The following is a 16,338-nucleotide window of genomic DNA, read 5'->3' as shown; positions in this document are numbered from 1 at the left end:
CCATATGATCCATAGTTTCCCTGCTGGGTAGATACCCAAAGAATTGAAAGCAGGATCTCAGAGAGATATTTGTACGCCCTCGTTCAAAGCTGCATTATTCATGATAGCTAAAATGCCAAAGCAACCCAAGTGTCCATTGAAGGAGGAGCGGAGAAGCAAAATGTGGTGTATACGTGCAGCAGAATGTTATTCGGCCTTAAAAAAAAAAAAAGCAAGGATGTTCTTCAATATGCTGCAACGTGGATCAACCTGCAGACATTATGCTAAGTGAAATATGCCAGTCACAAAAAACAAATTCTGTGTGATTCCACGTCTGGTTTTCCATATTACTTGTGATAGGACCTGTGTCTGCTTATGACATATTTTGATTTGCCTTTCGATGTGACTTTTTAATTCTAAAAATTGCATGTGTTTCCTCCTACAAGATATAAACTGGCTTATGATCCGGCAAATTGGGTCACCGTAGATGAACTCTCGGGGACAGTTACCACCAGGCAGCAAATTGACCGAGAATCCCCTTATGTAAATGACAGCTTTTACACGATCATCGCACATGCTGTTGACGACGGTAAGTGTTCACCCAAAACTGGGGCGGGAAGTGTGTTTCCTTGCTTCCTGGGGGAAAATCATACCAGTGAGACTCTTTCAGTGCAACTGGGAAAAACATATAAAATAGACCTTTTTTGCACTATGCATCCTAACTGGCAACTATTTTTTCACAAAAATTTTTGAAATGGCAGACCAGGGACATGGGAGGAGGGGTGGGACTCACTCAGAAGAGACGATTAGGCCTCTGGGGAAGCTGCCATCAGACCCAAAGTCTGTCCATAAAGCAACTCTTTAGCTCTTCCTCAAAGCTGGTGGTGTGTGATAAATATTTAGCATGGTTTCCCTGAACTTGGAATGGCTTATCAGCTCGGGTAAATGTGACCGCGCAGGGCAAACTTGTCATAAACCAGGGCAGGCAGTGCTCTGAGCACGTTACGGTGCTTTTCTGTGATCTCCTGAGGTTGGACTTTGAAACCTGCCAAAACACAAAGTGGAATAAATAACAACTCTCAAATAACTTTAAGAATTGCGTTCAAGGAAATCTGTGAGTCGAAGCCCAGGTTTTAAGGGAAATGTAGGTGTATGTCCCATCGGTGTGATGAACTAGCAGGAGGTCAGTTAGGAAGATGTTACACCTGTGTTCCTAATCAGTCCTAAGTGGGGAGAGAGCAAGGATGGGGGGTCCATCTTCCGGGGACCAGAAGAAACAACGTAGTGAGCTCCACAGTACCCACTGCCAGGGTCCCCTTTGTGAGACTGTGATGCAAGGTGACAACCAGAGTACCGATGTGGACACAGCCAAGAGGCAGGGCGTTTCTATCACCATGTCACACCTGTGTCACTCCTGTCCCACTCCCTTATTTACACCTGACATGATTCATGCTGGGAAAAACGAATGATTCCATATTCTCCCCTGTTCTACAGATGATTGAGGTGGCAAGGGTTTTGTTAACCTACCTTTCCCAGATATTCTGAATTTTCTTTTTCCTCTTAAAAAAAAAGATTTTATTTATTCATGAGAGGCACACAGAGAGTAAGGCTGAGACACAGGCAGAAGGAGAAGCAGGCTCCCTGCGGGGAGCCTGACATGGGACTTGATCCCAGGACCCTGGGATCATGCCCTGAGCCGAAGGCAGACGTGTAACCACTGAGCCACCCAGGTGTCCCGATATTCTGAATTTTCAGAAAAGCAGGAAAACAGAGCAAGCACCTAGAGGAATGCTCATTGTCCAGGGGTTTGCATGCATCGAGCAGGCTCTTTACTTAACAAGCAACCCTTCCCGGAACACCCCCACTTCCAGGCCTCCCCCCAAAGACAGGGACAGGGACCCTGATGCTTTTCCTGTCGGACGTCAACGACAACGCCCCCACTCTGCATCCCCATTCTCGATTCCTGGAGCTCTGTGAGTCTGCAGCAAACCAGAGCCTCCTCCTCCGGGCAGAGGACAGTGACCTGGAGCCCTACGCAGACCCCTTTACATTTGAATTGGACAATTCGTGGGGAAGTGATGGAGACGCATGGAAATTGGGGAAAAACCAGGGTGAGTATTTGTCTTGGCCTGGGACAAAGGATGGAAAATAACCTGACTCTGACCCAGGCCAAAAAAAAAAAAAAAAAAAAAAAAAAAAAAAGGATCTTACTGGCTTTCGTAACTGAGAAAGATGCCAGCAAAGCCTGTGTCCTAGCAGAGCTGGGTCTAGCAGCTCAAGGGGCCTCCCTGGAGGATGTGCACACTGTGCCTTTGCTCTTCCCTGGGCTCCTTCATTTTCAGGGGGGCTCTCCTCCAGGGTGGCAGGGTGGCTGCTGGGGGTCCCCAGGACTCAACCTAGCACCTGGCAAGAAGATTTGTATCACGGTGCAGCCTGGGTCAGGGGCCCCACTGATTATTGCAAGTGGGAGTTGGGAGGGCAGATGTGCTGATTGGCTGGTTCTGAGCCCATGAAGGGCCTTGTTGGGGTCTGGGTGTTGCATCTCCTGGTCTGCATGAGCTGATTGCCCAGGAGCTGTGGGCTCTCCTGAAGGAAGATGGGGGTGCTCTTACTGGGAGAAGCCACTGCATCCCCTGCCAACATTCTCCACTGAGCTTCTATCTGCATCCGTAGAATATAGCACGTTTTTTTTAGATGAAACTATGAGCTCATGTTTACAGTTTCCAGGCCCAGAGTGTGTAGTAAACCGTTGAACTTCGCTCCCCGAAGAGCTTTTTGGCCTTTGCCCTTGGCTTCTGGGAAGTGATCTCTAGGCCCTTGGGATGTCTTTCCTGAAAGGAGTGTCTTTGTTTACCTCAGGTCTCATGCCAATCAGATAGGGACTTGATTTAGGGTGCAGACTTTGGGTCATGTGGGCCTCTGTTGATCTCTGGCAGTGCTGGGGACCAAGGTCAGCCATTGGGTGGCCAACCAGGTCAACATGACCGAGTCTTGAGAAAGATCCTGGGGGCAAGGCTCAGGGGAGCTTCCCTGCCTGTCAGCACTCCAAGCATATCGTCACCTACTGATGCGGGAAGAGATACTGTCCTGACTCCATGGGAGGCCTGGGAGCCCTGCACTGGGTGCTTCTCTGGACTCTGCCCTATGTGTGTCTTCCCTTGGCTGATTTTAATCCATACCCTATTGCTTGACGAACCATAACAATGAGTATACACCCTTCAGTGAGTTCTGTGGGTCCTTCTAGAGGATTTTCAACCTTGAACATGGTCTTGAGAACCTGGACCTGCAGCTGGTGTCAGGCAGACATGAGGGTGGCCTTGGAGACTATCTCCTCTGCCTTCAGAGTTGGCTAACTTTTGTACAGAGCCGTGGCACATGGGAGGGACTTAGTAAACACCTGTTGAGTCGATGAGCAAATGAGCAAGACAATCACGCAACGCCTGTTTCCTTCGCAGGTCGGTCAGTTGAACTTTTAATGTCGAGAAGCCTCCCTCCGGGTAATTACTCAGTGCCACTTTTCATCGGAGACAAACAGGGCCTTTCCCAGAAGCAGATTGTCTACGTGAGGATCTGTGCCTGTCTCGGTGGAGTCACGTGTGCCGAGCCATTGGTCGCGGTCGCAGGACCTGGGCTCCTCGTGGGTGCCCTGGTCCCTCCCTGTGCAGCGTTCATGATCCTGGCAGGTTGGTAGCCTGCAGGCTGTCCTGGCAATGCGGCTCCCCTCCCCAGGCCGCCAGCCAGCGGTGTAGAGTCCTCTGTGGCGGGGAGCAGAAGATGGCAGGAATCAGGGGGATGCCTTGAGGATGACCCCAGGCTCAGATCACTCATTCCCAACCTGGTCAGAGATGCTGCCTGTTGGGTGAAAGCAGCTTCTCCTATTCAGTAGGCAGCAGTTTATAGCAACGACCCCATAGATGAGTGCTGTGGTTCGCAGGAGCGCTAGGAGCAACCGTGAGCAGGTATCTAGGCTCCTGGGCTTGGAAGACACAAATAAGAAGGCTAGATTTTCAATTAAACCATACAATATTATTGGTCACAGGGTATTAATCGACATAACCAAAAGTTATCTAGCACCTACGTGTGCCCGAGCCGTGCTGATTCTATAGCTACAGAGACGACCGAGACACAGTTTGACCATGTCCATTCATGGCTGAGTTACCAGTTATCAGAACAAGATCCTGTTGAGACTCTGATGAAGACGGGCTGTCCAACTCAATCCCCTGCTCTGTCTCCTTGCAGCCACTCTGCTGTTCCTGCTGCGATGCTATTTTGTGTCTGAAGCCAAGCCCAGACGCCCTGTCGTGTGTGAGGAAGGCCAGCAGACCCTGATCCCATATAACGACGAGAGCAAAGCCATTTCAACCCAGGTAGTGGAGACTAATGCTTCGTGTTTCCTAACAGTGAAGTCGTCACCCACGGGCATATTTTTCCATTCATGGAGCCCCCCCCGCACCCGCCCCCCCGCCATCATTTCTTTACATTCACTCACATTTGAGTAGCAAATGGGAAAAAGATTATCCTGTAAACACTGTCTAGCTCAACTACATCGAATTATTGTTTTAAGTCAGGAATTCTCAACTAGGGGCAGTTTTGCCTTCCACCCCCTGCCCCGGGGGACATTTGGCAATGCCTGGAGACAATTGCCAGGGAGGGAGACATGCTTTTGGCTTCCAGTGGGTGCGGAGAGGCCAGGGTAGCTGCTGACCGCCTACCGTGCACAGGATGGCCCCACCACAAAGGAGGGGCTGGGCCAAAGCGCCCTGCAGTGCTGGGGTGGGGAAGCCTCGCTTAGAGGGGGGTGGTGTTCACCAGGTGGGCTCCCCATGGATGGAAAGCGTGTCAGGCTTGCTATCGAAACACCTGGGGTAGTGGTGAGGCATAACCTGTCCCTCTAGCCTTGCCCGGCTGGGGCTGGGCACAGAGCTCACTGGCCTGGCAGGGCCAAGACCCGGGCTCTGCGTCTCCCCAGCTCCACCTCACTGAGCATGTCATTCAACCCCGCATCCTCACCTGTGAGCCAGGGACGATAAAAATCAGCCTTACCGATGGGCTGTGGATCAGAGCCGACGTGCCCGTGAAGCATCTCCCCCGCCCCCTCAGGCACCAGGTAATCAGCAGGCAACTGATGGATTTTCAAACCTGCTGCAGCCGACTCCGACCTTGCCGTGTGTCCTCCCGGCAGCCGGGGCTGGGGTTAGCCCGGCAACGTGATGAAGGCCCTGGGAGCTCTTCACCTGGAACTAAGGGTGCTGGATCTAGAAACAGAAAGCCACAGAAATCTGTCCAAAGGGAGCACCGTCTGTCCTGCACAAGGGGGTCTGGGTCGCCCCCCCCCCGACTGTTGGCTTAGATCTCCACCCACGATTTTCTCCAGAAGGACGAGACATGTTGTACCAAGTGAGATGCTTTTGAGAAAAGACAATCCAAGCAACTTTGGCATCATGCTGGAGTAAATAGGGAGCTATGCTAAAAAGTGATTGTGGTGGGACAAGCAGGGTCGACGAAGACCCCTTGGGTTCTTCTCACATTTCTTTTCCTTCTGGCATGACAGGAGGAGGAAGGGACAGCCCCGGGCAATGGTACGGGTGTGTGTGCCCTTGTGCCCATGCAGAGCTCTTTGGGCCCTTCCTGCTGTGGGACCCAGAAGGCAGGAGGTACAGACCTAACTCTCCAGAGAGCTGAACCCCCCAGAAAAATCCCCCCACTGTGCTGTTTTGATTAGTTCGTGTGATTCTGAGCAGGAAACCATCCTGACCAACAGCAGTGCTCCGTGGGGCCGACCGATCCCTGGCCTTGGGCGGCTCCACTCTGCTCGGCTGCTCAGTCACCCAGGAAAATGCACCTAGGGGCTGAGCTCAGGCTCCCGGCGGGGTCAGGGCTGAGGCAGCCGGGCTTGGAGGACACCAGTGGGGACGTTGCCTCCCCAGGCACTGTCTGTGGGCATAGCCACGGTGGAAGAGGTGCGGATGGTGCCCGGTGGCATTCATGTTGGCCAGTGGCTCTGTGGTTGTCTCTTGAGGAGGAAGCAGCTAGAGAAGCAGAGTGTGTGGGGGGGAAGCTTGGTCACGGCGGAGCTGGGGCAGGCAGGCTGGGGGGATCTGGTGGCAGGATGGCACCAGTCCAGGGCCGGCTGCAAGACGGAGGAGAGGGGCCCATCCAGGACAAGGGGACGACTTCACTGTCCCCTTCTTGGCCCAAGATGTTTTCCCCATGTCTTCTAGTCACAGCTCAGGACATGTCCCCACTTCTACCCTTGTATCTTCAGGGTTCTGAGGCCCAGGATCCAGCAAATCTGGGTTTGGATTCCAAAACTGTGGCTCATCAGACACAGAAGCTACTTAATCCTTGGCTTTCATATATAAAGAGACGTTAGCCATGTTCCCTCTCAGGTTTACTGGACAATTTAATCAAATAACATGTGAAGTCTTTAGCGTAGGCCAGGGCATTGGCCTGCATGCAGTGCAAGTGGCTGCCGATATTACTATTATTTTTTTAAAGATTTTATTTATTTATTCATGAGAGACACACACAGAGAGATAGAGATAGAGATAGAGATAGAGATAGAGATAGAGATAGAGAGAGAGAGAGAGAGAGAGAGAGAGAGGCAGAGACACAGGCAGAGGGAGATGCAGGCTCCATGCAGGGAGCCTGATGTGGGACTCGATCCTGGGTCCCCAGGATCATGCCCTGAGCCGAAGGCAGATGCTCAACCACTGAGCCACTCAGGCGTCCCCGATATTACTATTATTAACAGTAATTGCTAATTACGTCTTTGGAACTATTGGCAAGTGAGGCCATTTCAAGGCTTACACACTCCTCCTTGGCCGTCCATCTGACATGACACTTCCACGCACATACGCACATCCAGGGACACTCCGTGGTCTTGGGAGGACTCGCTTCATCCAAGATGCCGCTGCTGATTCCACCACCCTGTCGTGTTCGGGCATCGGACACCCGCTGATCAAGATGACCTGCAAGATCGCGTAGATGCCCCTGCGCCCGGGAAGAGAAATCCAGCCCCAGCAACATTTGGGCCCTCAGTGGACAGGTGTTGACTGAGAGATGAACGAGACCGTGCACACAGCACCTCCCAACCCTGGGGACTGCGAGAGCATCGCCACCAGCCCTGGAAGAGCAGGGCCTTAGGTTCTGAGACCCCGTTGAAACAGGAGACTTTCTTTTTTTTACCATCACTTCCACGAGACACAGAACAACGAGAAACTCCACCTCCCGGCCAGTAATTCCAAAGGAGTCCTCTGGATTTACGGGATGGGTGTATTTTCCGGGGCCTGGAGGTTTTGGGGTTGGCGTCGATACATGGCGGGGATGTCATTCCTTGCCCTCCGCTTTCATGTCTGCCGTCTGTAATTTCAACCCCGTCATACTTCTTTCCATGTGTCCCACAGGGAAGGCCGGATCAGGTGTCAGTCCTGTTGCTCAACGCAGCCGAGGCTGGTGCCCAGCTGGGTGCTCAGGTAAGCGTGGCCTCTCTGCTGCTTGGGTTTAGACAGAGACGTGGCTTTGTGGTGGGCCCCTGTGGCAGGGAACACCCCCCCACACCCCCCAGGTCCTTGTGCCAGCCCGCACCACGCCTCCCTGCGCCCAGCCTCACCTGCTAAGCCCCGTGACTCCATGCACCCTAGCAAGTCAGCAGCATCAGGGCCCAGTGCCCAGACTTCAGCCTGGCCAGTGCCACCTTCAAGACCTTTTGCCGCATGCACATGCCACTTATGCTTGTGTACTTTGGACCATATTTCTTTGTCTAGATGGACTTATGTCCAAATAAAGTACCTTTATTTAAACAGGACATTCTATATTTCAAACAAACAAACGAACAAACAAACAAAAACCAGTTTTACTGGTATGAGGAGCAGAGAAGTGGAGAATAGACATAATAGAAATGGAGCCTGTACTCACTCTGGGTAGAGAACGCCCCTGCCAAAGGCATAGGGTGTCTGAGGAAGGCAGGGCTAGGAGAGCCATGCTGGCCCCAGACGGAGACACCCCCCGCCCCACACCATCAGGAGTGGGATGAGGAGTCGGAAGGGAAATGATTTTCTCACCATGCAATTCAACATCATTTAAGCTCACGCTCCCAAACTGGTTAAACCTCCCTTCTCTACACCGTAGGCGATCCCACTTGGGAAAAAGCGAGTTAATTCAGGGCTGTCATAAATTATTGAGCAGGTGCCTGGCTGGGGGCGAGCAGGGGTGAGTCCAGCGGGCATTCCGTCCACCCATCCATGCTCCCGGGGGGGGGGGCGCTCTTTCCTGTCCCGCACACCGATGCCGTGTGGGCTGGGCCGGCGGTGGGCACCTCCTCCCTGACTGGTCTGTTAGCTTCCAGAGGCCAGACGCATGGCTCCCCCTAAGCACAAACCCAGCTCGGATTCCCTGCCCACGCCCCAGGGGGTGCACCCGGCAAGCACAAACTCACGGACACTTCACCTGAACCCCTGGGGGAGGGTGATCACATTTCTTCATCTACAGGGGAGGAGGCCGAGGGGTCCCTGGCTCCTATTTCTCCATGTGTCTGCGGGTTCCCTTCACGGTGGCCCGCAGAAAGTCACTGCACCGACGGTGACTGGTTCACTGGGCTGCCTGCCATTCACACACCTCCCCTAAGTTAAGTCATCACATGATTTATTGGGCAACCTGGTATTTTAAAATCTGGTGCAAAGCATGGACTGTCTTTAACCATTGTTAAGATCCATTGCCTACTTTATTCTCTTTGAAGTTTTGTTTCGTTATTGAAGGACCTAATAAAATAATAGAGACCCAAAGCAGAAATTGCCGACAGCCTCATCCCTAAATCTAGGCAGTTTCATTTGTCTGCGTCACTGGCGAGGTCTTCTGTGCTCATGTACTTGATGTTACGGGTAGAATGTTGGGGTCCCCACCCAGAGTCTCGGCCGGCCACATGCAGCCTTTCCAGAATCTTCTCTCGCATCTCTCCACCTTTCCTCTTCCCCTCCCGTTCCCCCTCTCCTCGTCGTAAGGCCAGCTTCTGTGTGTATGCGAGTGCAGGGCAAGGGAAGGGCGTGGAAGGACACACACGCATTATCTTCCGAGTAAATCAGCATTTCCCCCTAGAATCCGTGTGGCACGCTACGTCCGGCGGCGAGGGCGCTGGACCAAGGATACTTTATCACGAGGACTCCAGTGTATTACGGAAGTTCCCTGCCTGCGGTAAGCCCCCTAGTGATTGGCAGTTGGTTCCCTTGAGAGGTGGGTCTTCTAGAAGATTCTGTGGTACTCGGAGAACGAATGCAGTCAATGAAAACCTTCCCATTTAGCTAAGGTTACTGTTGGTTAAGAGTCATTATCTGAGAGTCCTGATCAAATATGATGCTTTTTATTTTATTTTATTTTTTTTATGATGAATTTATTTTTTATTGGTGTTCAATTTGCCAACATACAGAATAACACCCAGTGCTCTTTTTATAACACCCACAAATAAATACCTTTCCTCATGTCCATCTAAGGGTGCCCGAGATAATCTGTAAGGTTACAGGATTACAAGATTGGCTTTGGCCCCAACCAGATTTCAGGCCTCCTGCCAACTGAGCCCCGACATCCTCCCACATCACGTCTTCATATACTCTGTGTACAAATTCTAGAACTATTGCTTTGCTTTTTAAAATGATTTTTCTCCTGGTGCCTGGGAGCAGGGTGCCTGGCTGGCTCAGTTGGTAGAGCATGTGACTCTGGATCTCAGGGTCATGATGGGCATGGATCTGACTAGTTTTTTAAGTCTTTATTTATTCATGAGACACAGAAAGAGGCAGAGACAGAGGCAGAGGGAGAAGCAGGCTCCCTGTGGGGGCCCCGATGCGAGACTCGATTCCAGGACCCTGGGATCACACCCTGAGCCGAAGGCAGACACTCAGCCACTGAGCCCCCCACCCCTCCAGGCGTCCCTGGATCTTACTTTAAAAAGTAAAATAAAATCTTAAAAAAAATAAAATTACATGATTTTGCTGAAATAATTTGGCTCATAAGTTGTAAAAATAGGTCAGGGAGTTCCTGTGTACTCTTCACACAGCTCCCCCCAAGGATAACATGACCACAACACTTCATCAAAACCAGAAATCTGACTTTGGCATAACATTTTTAACACAGGTCTCAAATAGAGACCTTATTTGGACTTCTCCACTGTAAGTAGGTATTATTTCAACAAAAAAAAGGGAAAGGGGTTTTTTTTTTTTGGCAATTACTAAAAGAGATATTCAAGGTTCAAAAAGCCACAATTTTTGTGATGGAAAGCTTCTAAAAAAGAATTTAAGATCTGTATAATTTCATTACCTTTCCTCAGGCTGCGTTTGAGCGAAGATAAAAATGTGCTATTCTTTTTTTTGCACAAAGATGATGCAACGAACCCACCCTTGAAAAGGCTCGTGCATTCACAAATGTGTCCCTCTGGCCTTGGCAGGGCTGGCTTCATGGGCAAGGACGGACTGGTCGGTCAGTCACACGGGGCCCTGTGCTCAGAAGGGCCCTGTGCTTGGTTTAAAGCTCTCTGGTCACCATCTTGAAAGTCTTAATATTCGGACAAGTGCTCCTACATTTTTAATTTTGCCCTGGGACCTGCAAATTACATAGCCGGTTCTGGGTCCTAGGGAGGAAGTTACCTCATTCAAAAATGTTGAGGCCGTGCCCAGGGCACAAAGTGGGCCTTACTGGGCTTTCATGGACCAAAGGTGAGACTTCAAAATCTCCTATTTTCATACTCCTTCCCCACAAGGCAGCCATAAAGCTCGCCCATGGATTTGTGCTATGAATAGTTATGCTGCTATAACTAGAATTATTATACCTTTAGTGTAAAATTCAAAAGCAAGGGACGTCTGGGTGGCTCAGTGGTTGGGTGGCTGCCTTTGGCTCAGGTCGTGATCCCGGCATCTGGGATCGAGTCCCTTTCGGGCTCCCTGCATGGAGCCTGCTTATCCCTCTACATCTCTCTCTCTGTGTGTCTCTCACAAATAAATAAATGAATAAATGAATAAATGAATAAATCAATAAATAAATAAATCTTTTAAAAAAATTGAAAGCAATATGATTGCAAGATTTTCTAGTCACATATATGCATCCTTGGGTAATTTAGACGAAATCAGTAGCATTCCATCTTTGTTACTTTTGTTTTACTTATTTATATTATTTCACCCTTTTAAATTCAAGGGTTGCGGCATGCTTTTTGAGCCAAGAGGAGTAAAAAGCAAATATTCTACTCTCGTAAGTACAGATGAAGCTATTACTGTGGAAAGGGTTACCTTACCTAGCCCGGGCTGCTCCCGGGCTAACCTCCAGGGAAAGTCCTGAAAATTAGAAATTTGAAAAAAATACGCCCAACATCCAAATAAACTAAAAGGAGGCACGAGTGTGGAAAAATGAATTAGAAGGAATTAGATAACACACCTAGACTTGGATGCCTTCAGTTTTTAGTCGCTGGCAAATGCCTTTTGCTGCTCAGTCGCTAAGAACTTGGCCAAGGCCTAAATGTCCTTCTGTCTCCTTCACAGGCTTACGGAAGTTTTGAGCTAAGGGGGCCTCTGGTCCATTTTGTTCCTAAACCTTTTCAGCAGCCACATTCTTCTGCTCAAAGGAGATCCTGGGAGGAATGCCGTTACAAGTAAGGCAGAGAAGAGTAGCTTCTTATCAGCATTCATTTTGAGTGAATAAACGTCCAGTGACGTTTATAACACACACCAAAGAAATCAGTAGAAACAGTGGATCTGCTGGACACAAAAAAAACATAGAAGGTGGATGTTGTGGATGAAGTTGGCAAAATCACATTATCTTAGCACCTAATTCATTGCCACACATTGATATAAATTGGTTGTTAAAATAGAAAGAAAACTTGGATTTATACCAACGAGCAGTTTCAAATATTATGTTTTTATGTAGCTCAATTCATAGTATCAAGATTTCCTTTGATTAAGCAAACAGGAGATGAAAAGCTTCTTTCAAGCTTCATAAAAGCAAATTATGAAGTTTTTGCTTTTGTTAACATGTTCGGGGGGACTCCACAAGATGTCAACTATTTTCTGTTATATCATAAAAATAACATTAAATATGTTAAAATAGTTTGCAAATAGTTAAAATGAAATTCAAGTGCTCCTACTGGAGAGTCTCTGAGGACGCAGGGGCCCTGGGGACACGGTCTGAAGCTAGTGCCTCCGTGCAAAGAGGTGGGGAAGCTGTGCTGGTAGTTGGGCGGGGGGCGGGGGGTACGGGGGTATGTGTTGTCCCCGCTGGGGGCCTGCAGCTGGCTCCAGGCGCAATGGCCCTGAGCCTCCGCAGAGAAGGACGTCCTCCTTCTGAGGAGGACCAGCGTGTGACCAGGGAGCATCTGGGGAAGGGCCCAGGTGGCAGGAAGGACGTGCACCCCTAGGAGCTCCCTCTGAGAGGCCGCAGGAGCCAAACTGACTATAGCAGTATAGCGTCTGCAAGCATAGCTCCCTGCGCCAGGGGCCGGGCAGCAGCAGGTCCTCAGTGCTGCAGGTGGAGGCCACACTTGCTCGCTATTGTTTAGTGCAGGTCACTTGGTGTCATGCGGCGGCCACACAGATGTGCGCACAGATGTGTGTGTGTATCATATATGAACATGTAAGTTCATACTATATATGGGCCTGTGAAGTTATGTATTCGTGCATGAAATGGCCCCAGACTTCATCATTTTCACACGTCCTTTGGGGTATAACAAGTGCCCCGTACCCAGGGATGATCAGAAGTCACTTCTGTGTTTTATTTATTTTTCACTTCCATGTTTGAAAACCCAAATCGTATTGTGGTGCTGTCCCATTTGAATCTTCCCAAAGGCTTCCTGGTGACCTTGGGATGAAGTCTGCAGCCTTGTGGATCAGGGTCCTGTGGGCTGCTCCGGCCTCTGCTGGCCTCTGACTCTGGGCTCTGGTCACGCTGTGCCCCTGCCAGGCCGCAGGTGTCTGCTGGCCCTGCCACCTGGAAAACCCTCCTCCCCTGTGGCCCTTGCGTTGCCTTCTTCTGTTCCTCCTCCTCCTCCTGAGAGGCCTCCGTGACCCGGGCTAGGCAGGGTCGCCCTTCCACCCCCCGGCCGTCACGCTGGTCGCGCTCCCCCCGGCGTGCTGGCCCTGTACCTGCGCCAGCCTGGAGGCCACCTTGCATTTGTGCCCGCGGAGCCTGGCTGGCCCGGCCCGGTGCCGCCCTGACTTCCACGACTCCGTGTGCGATCCGTGGGCTTCCGGGCGCCCCCCCCCCCCCCGCGGGATGCTGTGGGTGCTTCTTCACCGCGTGCCCCGAGCCTCGCTGGTCCCCGCAGGCCCGGGTGCGCACACACTTGCCGAGTGAAGGGGCGAAGGGCTCGCCCAGCAGGGAGCAGCGGGAGGAGGCGCCCCGGGAGCAGCCCCTTACCGGGTGGAGCTCGTGCAGCGTCCTAAGGCCTGCTGGCTGCTTCCTCCCGGCTCCCTTCACCCCCAGAAGCCACGGCACTGAAAGGCCTGGCGTTGACACCCGCCGGGACTCCCCGGCCTCCCGACACACACACAGGACACATGTGCGCAGTGTCCTTGGCCGGCCTCCTCCCTGGGGCGGCCCCCCACCCGGGAGGGGGCCCCTCCGAGCTGCCGCAGATGTCACTGGGGCGGGGGACGGAAGGGGGCTCCTCAGGGGTGTGAGGATTCCGCTTGTTTGCCTTGCAGGCTTCCCCGGACACCGTGGTGCCCAGACGATGCCTGGACGCGAGGGCGGGGACGATGGTGGAGACCCTGAGTCAGGTGGGCTGGGCTGCCCTGGGCCCGCGTGCGCCAGCTGTGGGCTCTGCTCCTGCCTCTGAGGCCCTGGGACACTGTTCCCTGATGCTCCTGGTGTGGCCTGTCCCCAGGCCCTTAGAAACCATACCCAGTGGGGCCGCGTGCTCGTGGCCGGAGGAGCCGGGGCCTCCCCACCTGTGCCCTCTGGTCCCCGTCAATCCCCAGCGCGGGGCTCCAGGCCTCCGTGAGGTGCCCAGGCCACGGGGGGGCTTGGTCCCCCCCAGCCCTGCAGGACAGACAAAGCCACGGACACTTTCTGCAAGTAGCAAAGCAAAGCCAGGCAGTCCGGGCTCCTTCTGGAAGGGGCCATGTGTCCTGCAGAGTCGTGGCTGCTGCCAGTCGCTTCACCAGGAAGATGCAGGGGAGGTGCCCATCCTGAGCTGGTGCAGCCCCCGTGAGAATAGGTCCATGTCCCCGATCCGTGGACGACAGAGCAGGAAACGTGTGCTCAGGGATGTTGCCCAAGGGGGTCGAGCTACAAGGACACAGATCTGAGGCTGGGCACGGTGGGCCCAGGGTGGACCCCTTCTTCTTGAGGGACCACCCGATCTCTGACCGACGTGGAGAAGGCACACCGCCCCACCCCGAGCCTCCTGTAAAGGGGCCCTGGGACCCCCCCAGTGCACACCAGGGGTGATGCTGGGTGCGGTCGGATCAAGTAGCCACACGGACACGGCACATGGTGATGGTCCCCAGCACCCGGGTCCACACACGGCTGCCCCAAGTGGACTGTGTGGACAGGGACGGGGGTCCCCACCCTCTGGCCAAGGCCCGTCCTCCTGCGGCTGCCGGGCGGGAAGGTTTGCTGGGTGCAAGCCCGCAGCTCCGGGCTCGGTGCTATCAGAGGGGAAACACAGATGCAAGGCCCGCGTCTTTCCTGCGAGCCTTCTAGCGTAGCGGGGGCTTATGATGAGTCATTGATCTTACGGGGCCTGACGGTCGCTGACTCAGGGTGTGGCAGCCGCTGCTCTGTCGTCAGCCTCGGGAGTTTTCTTTTTTTTTGTTTTTTTTTTTTTAATTTTTTATTTATTTATGACAGTCACAGAGAGAAAGAGAGAGAGAGAGAGGCAGAGACACAGGCAGAGGGAGAAGCAGGTTCCATGCACCGGGAGCCTGACGTGGGATTCGATCCTGGGTCTCCAGGATCGCGCCCCGGGCCAAAGACAGGCGCCAAACCACTGCGCCACCCAGGGATCCCAGCCTCGGGACTTTTGAAGCTGCCTGTACACGGCACAGACTCCATAGCAGGTTGTGTGTCGCTCACGCACACCGGCCCATCGTTAATTCCCATTGGGCCGCGGGGAGGGATGTGCGGGGGCTTGGAAGGCCGCGGCCGGAGCACGTGTGCGGGCTTGTGTGCACACGCGTGTGAGCTGGCAAGGCTTCCCTGCTCCCCATGTCCCAATCCCTGCAGTGACGGCCACACCGCCACCACCGTTCCCGGGGGAGCAGAGGCAGGTGGGGTCCCTCCTGTGGGTGCCGCTATACACCGGCGGGCACACGGAGCCCAAGGAAGCAGGGGACCGCTGGCTGGGAGCTCGGGGACATGGGTGGGTGGCCTCGGGGCCCCTCCTTGTCCTCCTTCGGGCATTTGCCCTCCTCCCGCCTCCTGGTGCTCTGTGCCCTTCGCTTCCTAGAAGGTTCTGGCCCAAACCAGCCACACCTGGGCTGGTGCGAGGTGCGGGGTCAGAGGGCACCCTCCTGGCGAGTTTGAAGGGAAGCAGGTGAAAGCCCTTTAAGCTGGTGCATCTACCCTACACACGTTTCCTGAGTCTCTCAGGCCAAAGCTAGGAAAGTCTTGGCAAGACAGGGCTTGACCCCCAAGGGTGGCTGAGTCCCCCCAGTGGAGGCGACTGCAGGGGAAGTGGCGGCAGGTGCGAGTGGCAGGAGGGGAGGTGCCAGGGCGCGGACGCGGTGTCGAGCCCAGGGAGGGGGGCGCAGGTGGTAGGGAGCTGGGACGCATACCCCGGGACCCCCATGGCCCCCCAGGGGGGCGCTCTCCCCATTTCCGAGTCCGGGAGACCTCTGGGACAGCCGGGGACAGGGGACAGCCTGCCACTAGCACTGCACCCAGGGGTCCCTCCAGCGGAGCCTGGAGGAGTCGGACCTGGCACTGACCTTCTCTTGCCCTCTTCTCCTGCAGAAGCTCTGTGGTGTGGACGCACTCGCAGGGGACCGCTGTGACCCACCTCGCGTCTACGCAGAGGAGGGCGAGGGTGAGGGAGCAGAAAGCCTCAGTTCTCTTGGCGGCTCGGAGCCTGACCCCTGGGCTTCGGAGACGGCGCTGCTGGAAGAAATATACCCGAAGTAAGGTGTTCCTTCCTGAAAAAGCACATTTTGGAGAAGTGGACTAATGCACGGAGGGCGATCACTGCTCAAGGCCCTTCTTCTTCTCGACCCTCCTCTTCCTCCTTACGTCACTCCTCGCCCTCACGCGGGGGTAACCACGAGCCTGGACTAAACGCTCTGGTATTTTCAGAGCAGACGTCTTGGAACCAAAGCAAAACGACAGGTCATGCTTATTATTATTATTATTATTATTATTATTTTTATTTTTAATAAATGTGATTTGTCA

At 53.2% G+C, this 16,338-nt stretch overlaps 1 protein-coding gene and 1 long non-coding RNA gene across 2 annotated transcripts in view; one reads left to right on the top strand and one right to left on the bottom strand.

Moving 5' to 3' along the window:
- The window catches only part of CDH26 (cadherin 26), a 50,321-nt gene extending 34,195 nt beyond the window's left edge, over positions 1-16,126 (top strand). Inside the window, exons 11-17 of the mRNA XM_055304594.1 lie at positions 426-568; positions 1,851-2,090; positions 3,435-3,662; positions 4,219-4,346; positions 11,155-11,208; positions 13,653-13,727; positions 15,907-16,126. Coding sequence (XP_055160569.1) covers positions 426-568; positions 1,851-2,090; positions 3,435-3,662; positions 4,219-4,346; positions 11,155-11,208; positions 13,653-13,727; positions 15,907-16,074 — 1,036 coding nt within the window. The 3' untranslated portion in view covers positions 16,075-16,126. The remainder of the gene's footprint in view (positions 1-425; positions 569-1,850; positions 2,091-3,434; positions 3,663-4,218; positions 4,347-11,154; positions 11,209-13,652; positions 13,728-15,906) is intronic.
- Positions 4,521-7,786, bottom strand: LOC129495784 (uncharacterized). The gene is made up of 3 exons (XR_008661609.1): positions 7,592-7,786; positions 6,790-7,472; positions 4,521-5,234 (listed from the first exon to the last, which is right to left on the bottom strand). It is a non-coding gene; the product is annotated as an uncharacterized LOC129495784 (long non-coding RNA).
- Positions 16,127-16,338: the final 212 nt, after the last annotated feature.

Source organism: Nyctereutes procyonoides, unplaced genomic scaffold (genome assembly GCF_905146905.1).
Source record: "Nyctereutes procyonoides isolate TBG_1078 unplaced genomic scaffold, NYPRO_anot_genome, whole genome shotgun sequence".
Lineage (NCBI taxonomy): Eukaryota > Metazoa > Chordata > Mammalia > Carnivora > Canidae > Nyctereutes > Nyctereutes procyonoides.
The sequence above is the reverse complement of the archived record's forward strand: the minus strand, read 5'-3'. Positions and strand labels throughout refer to the sequence as shown.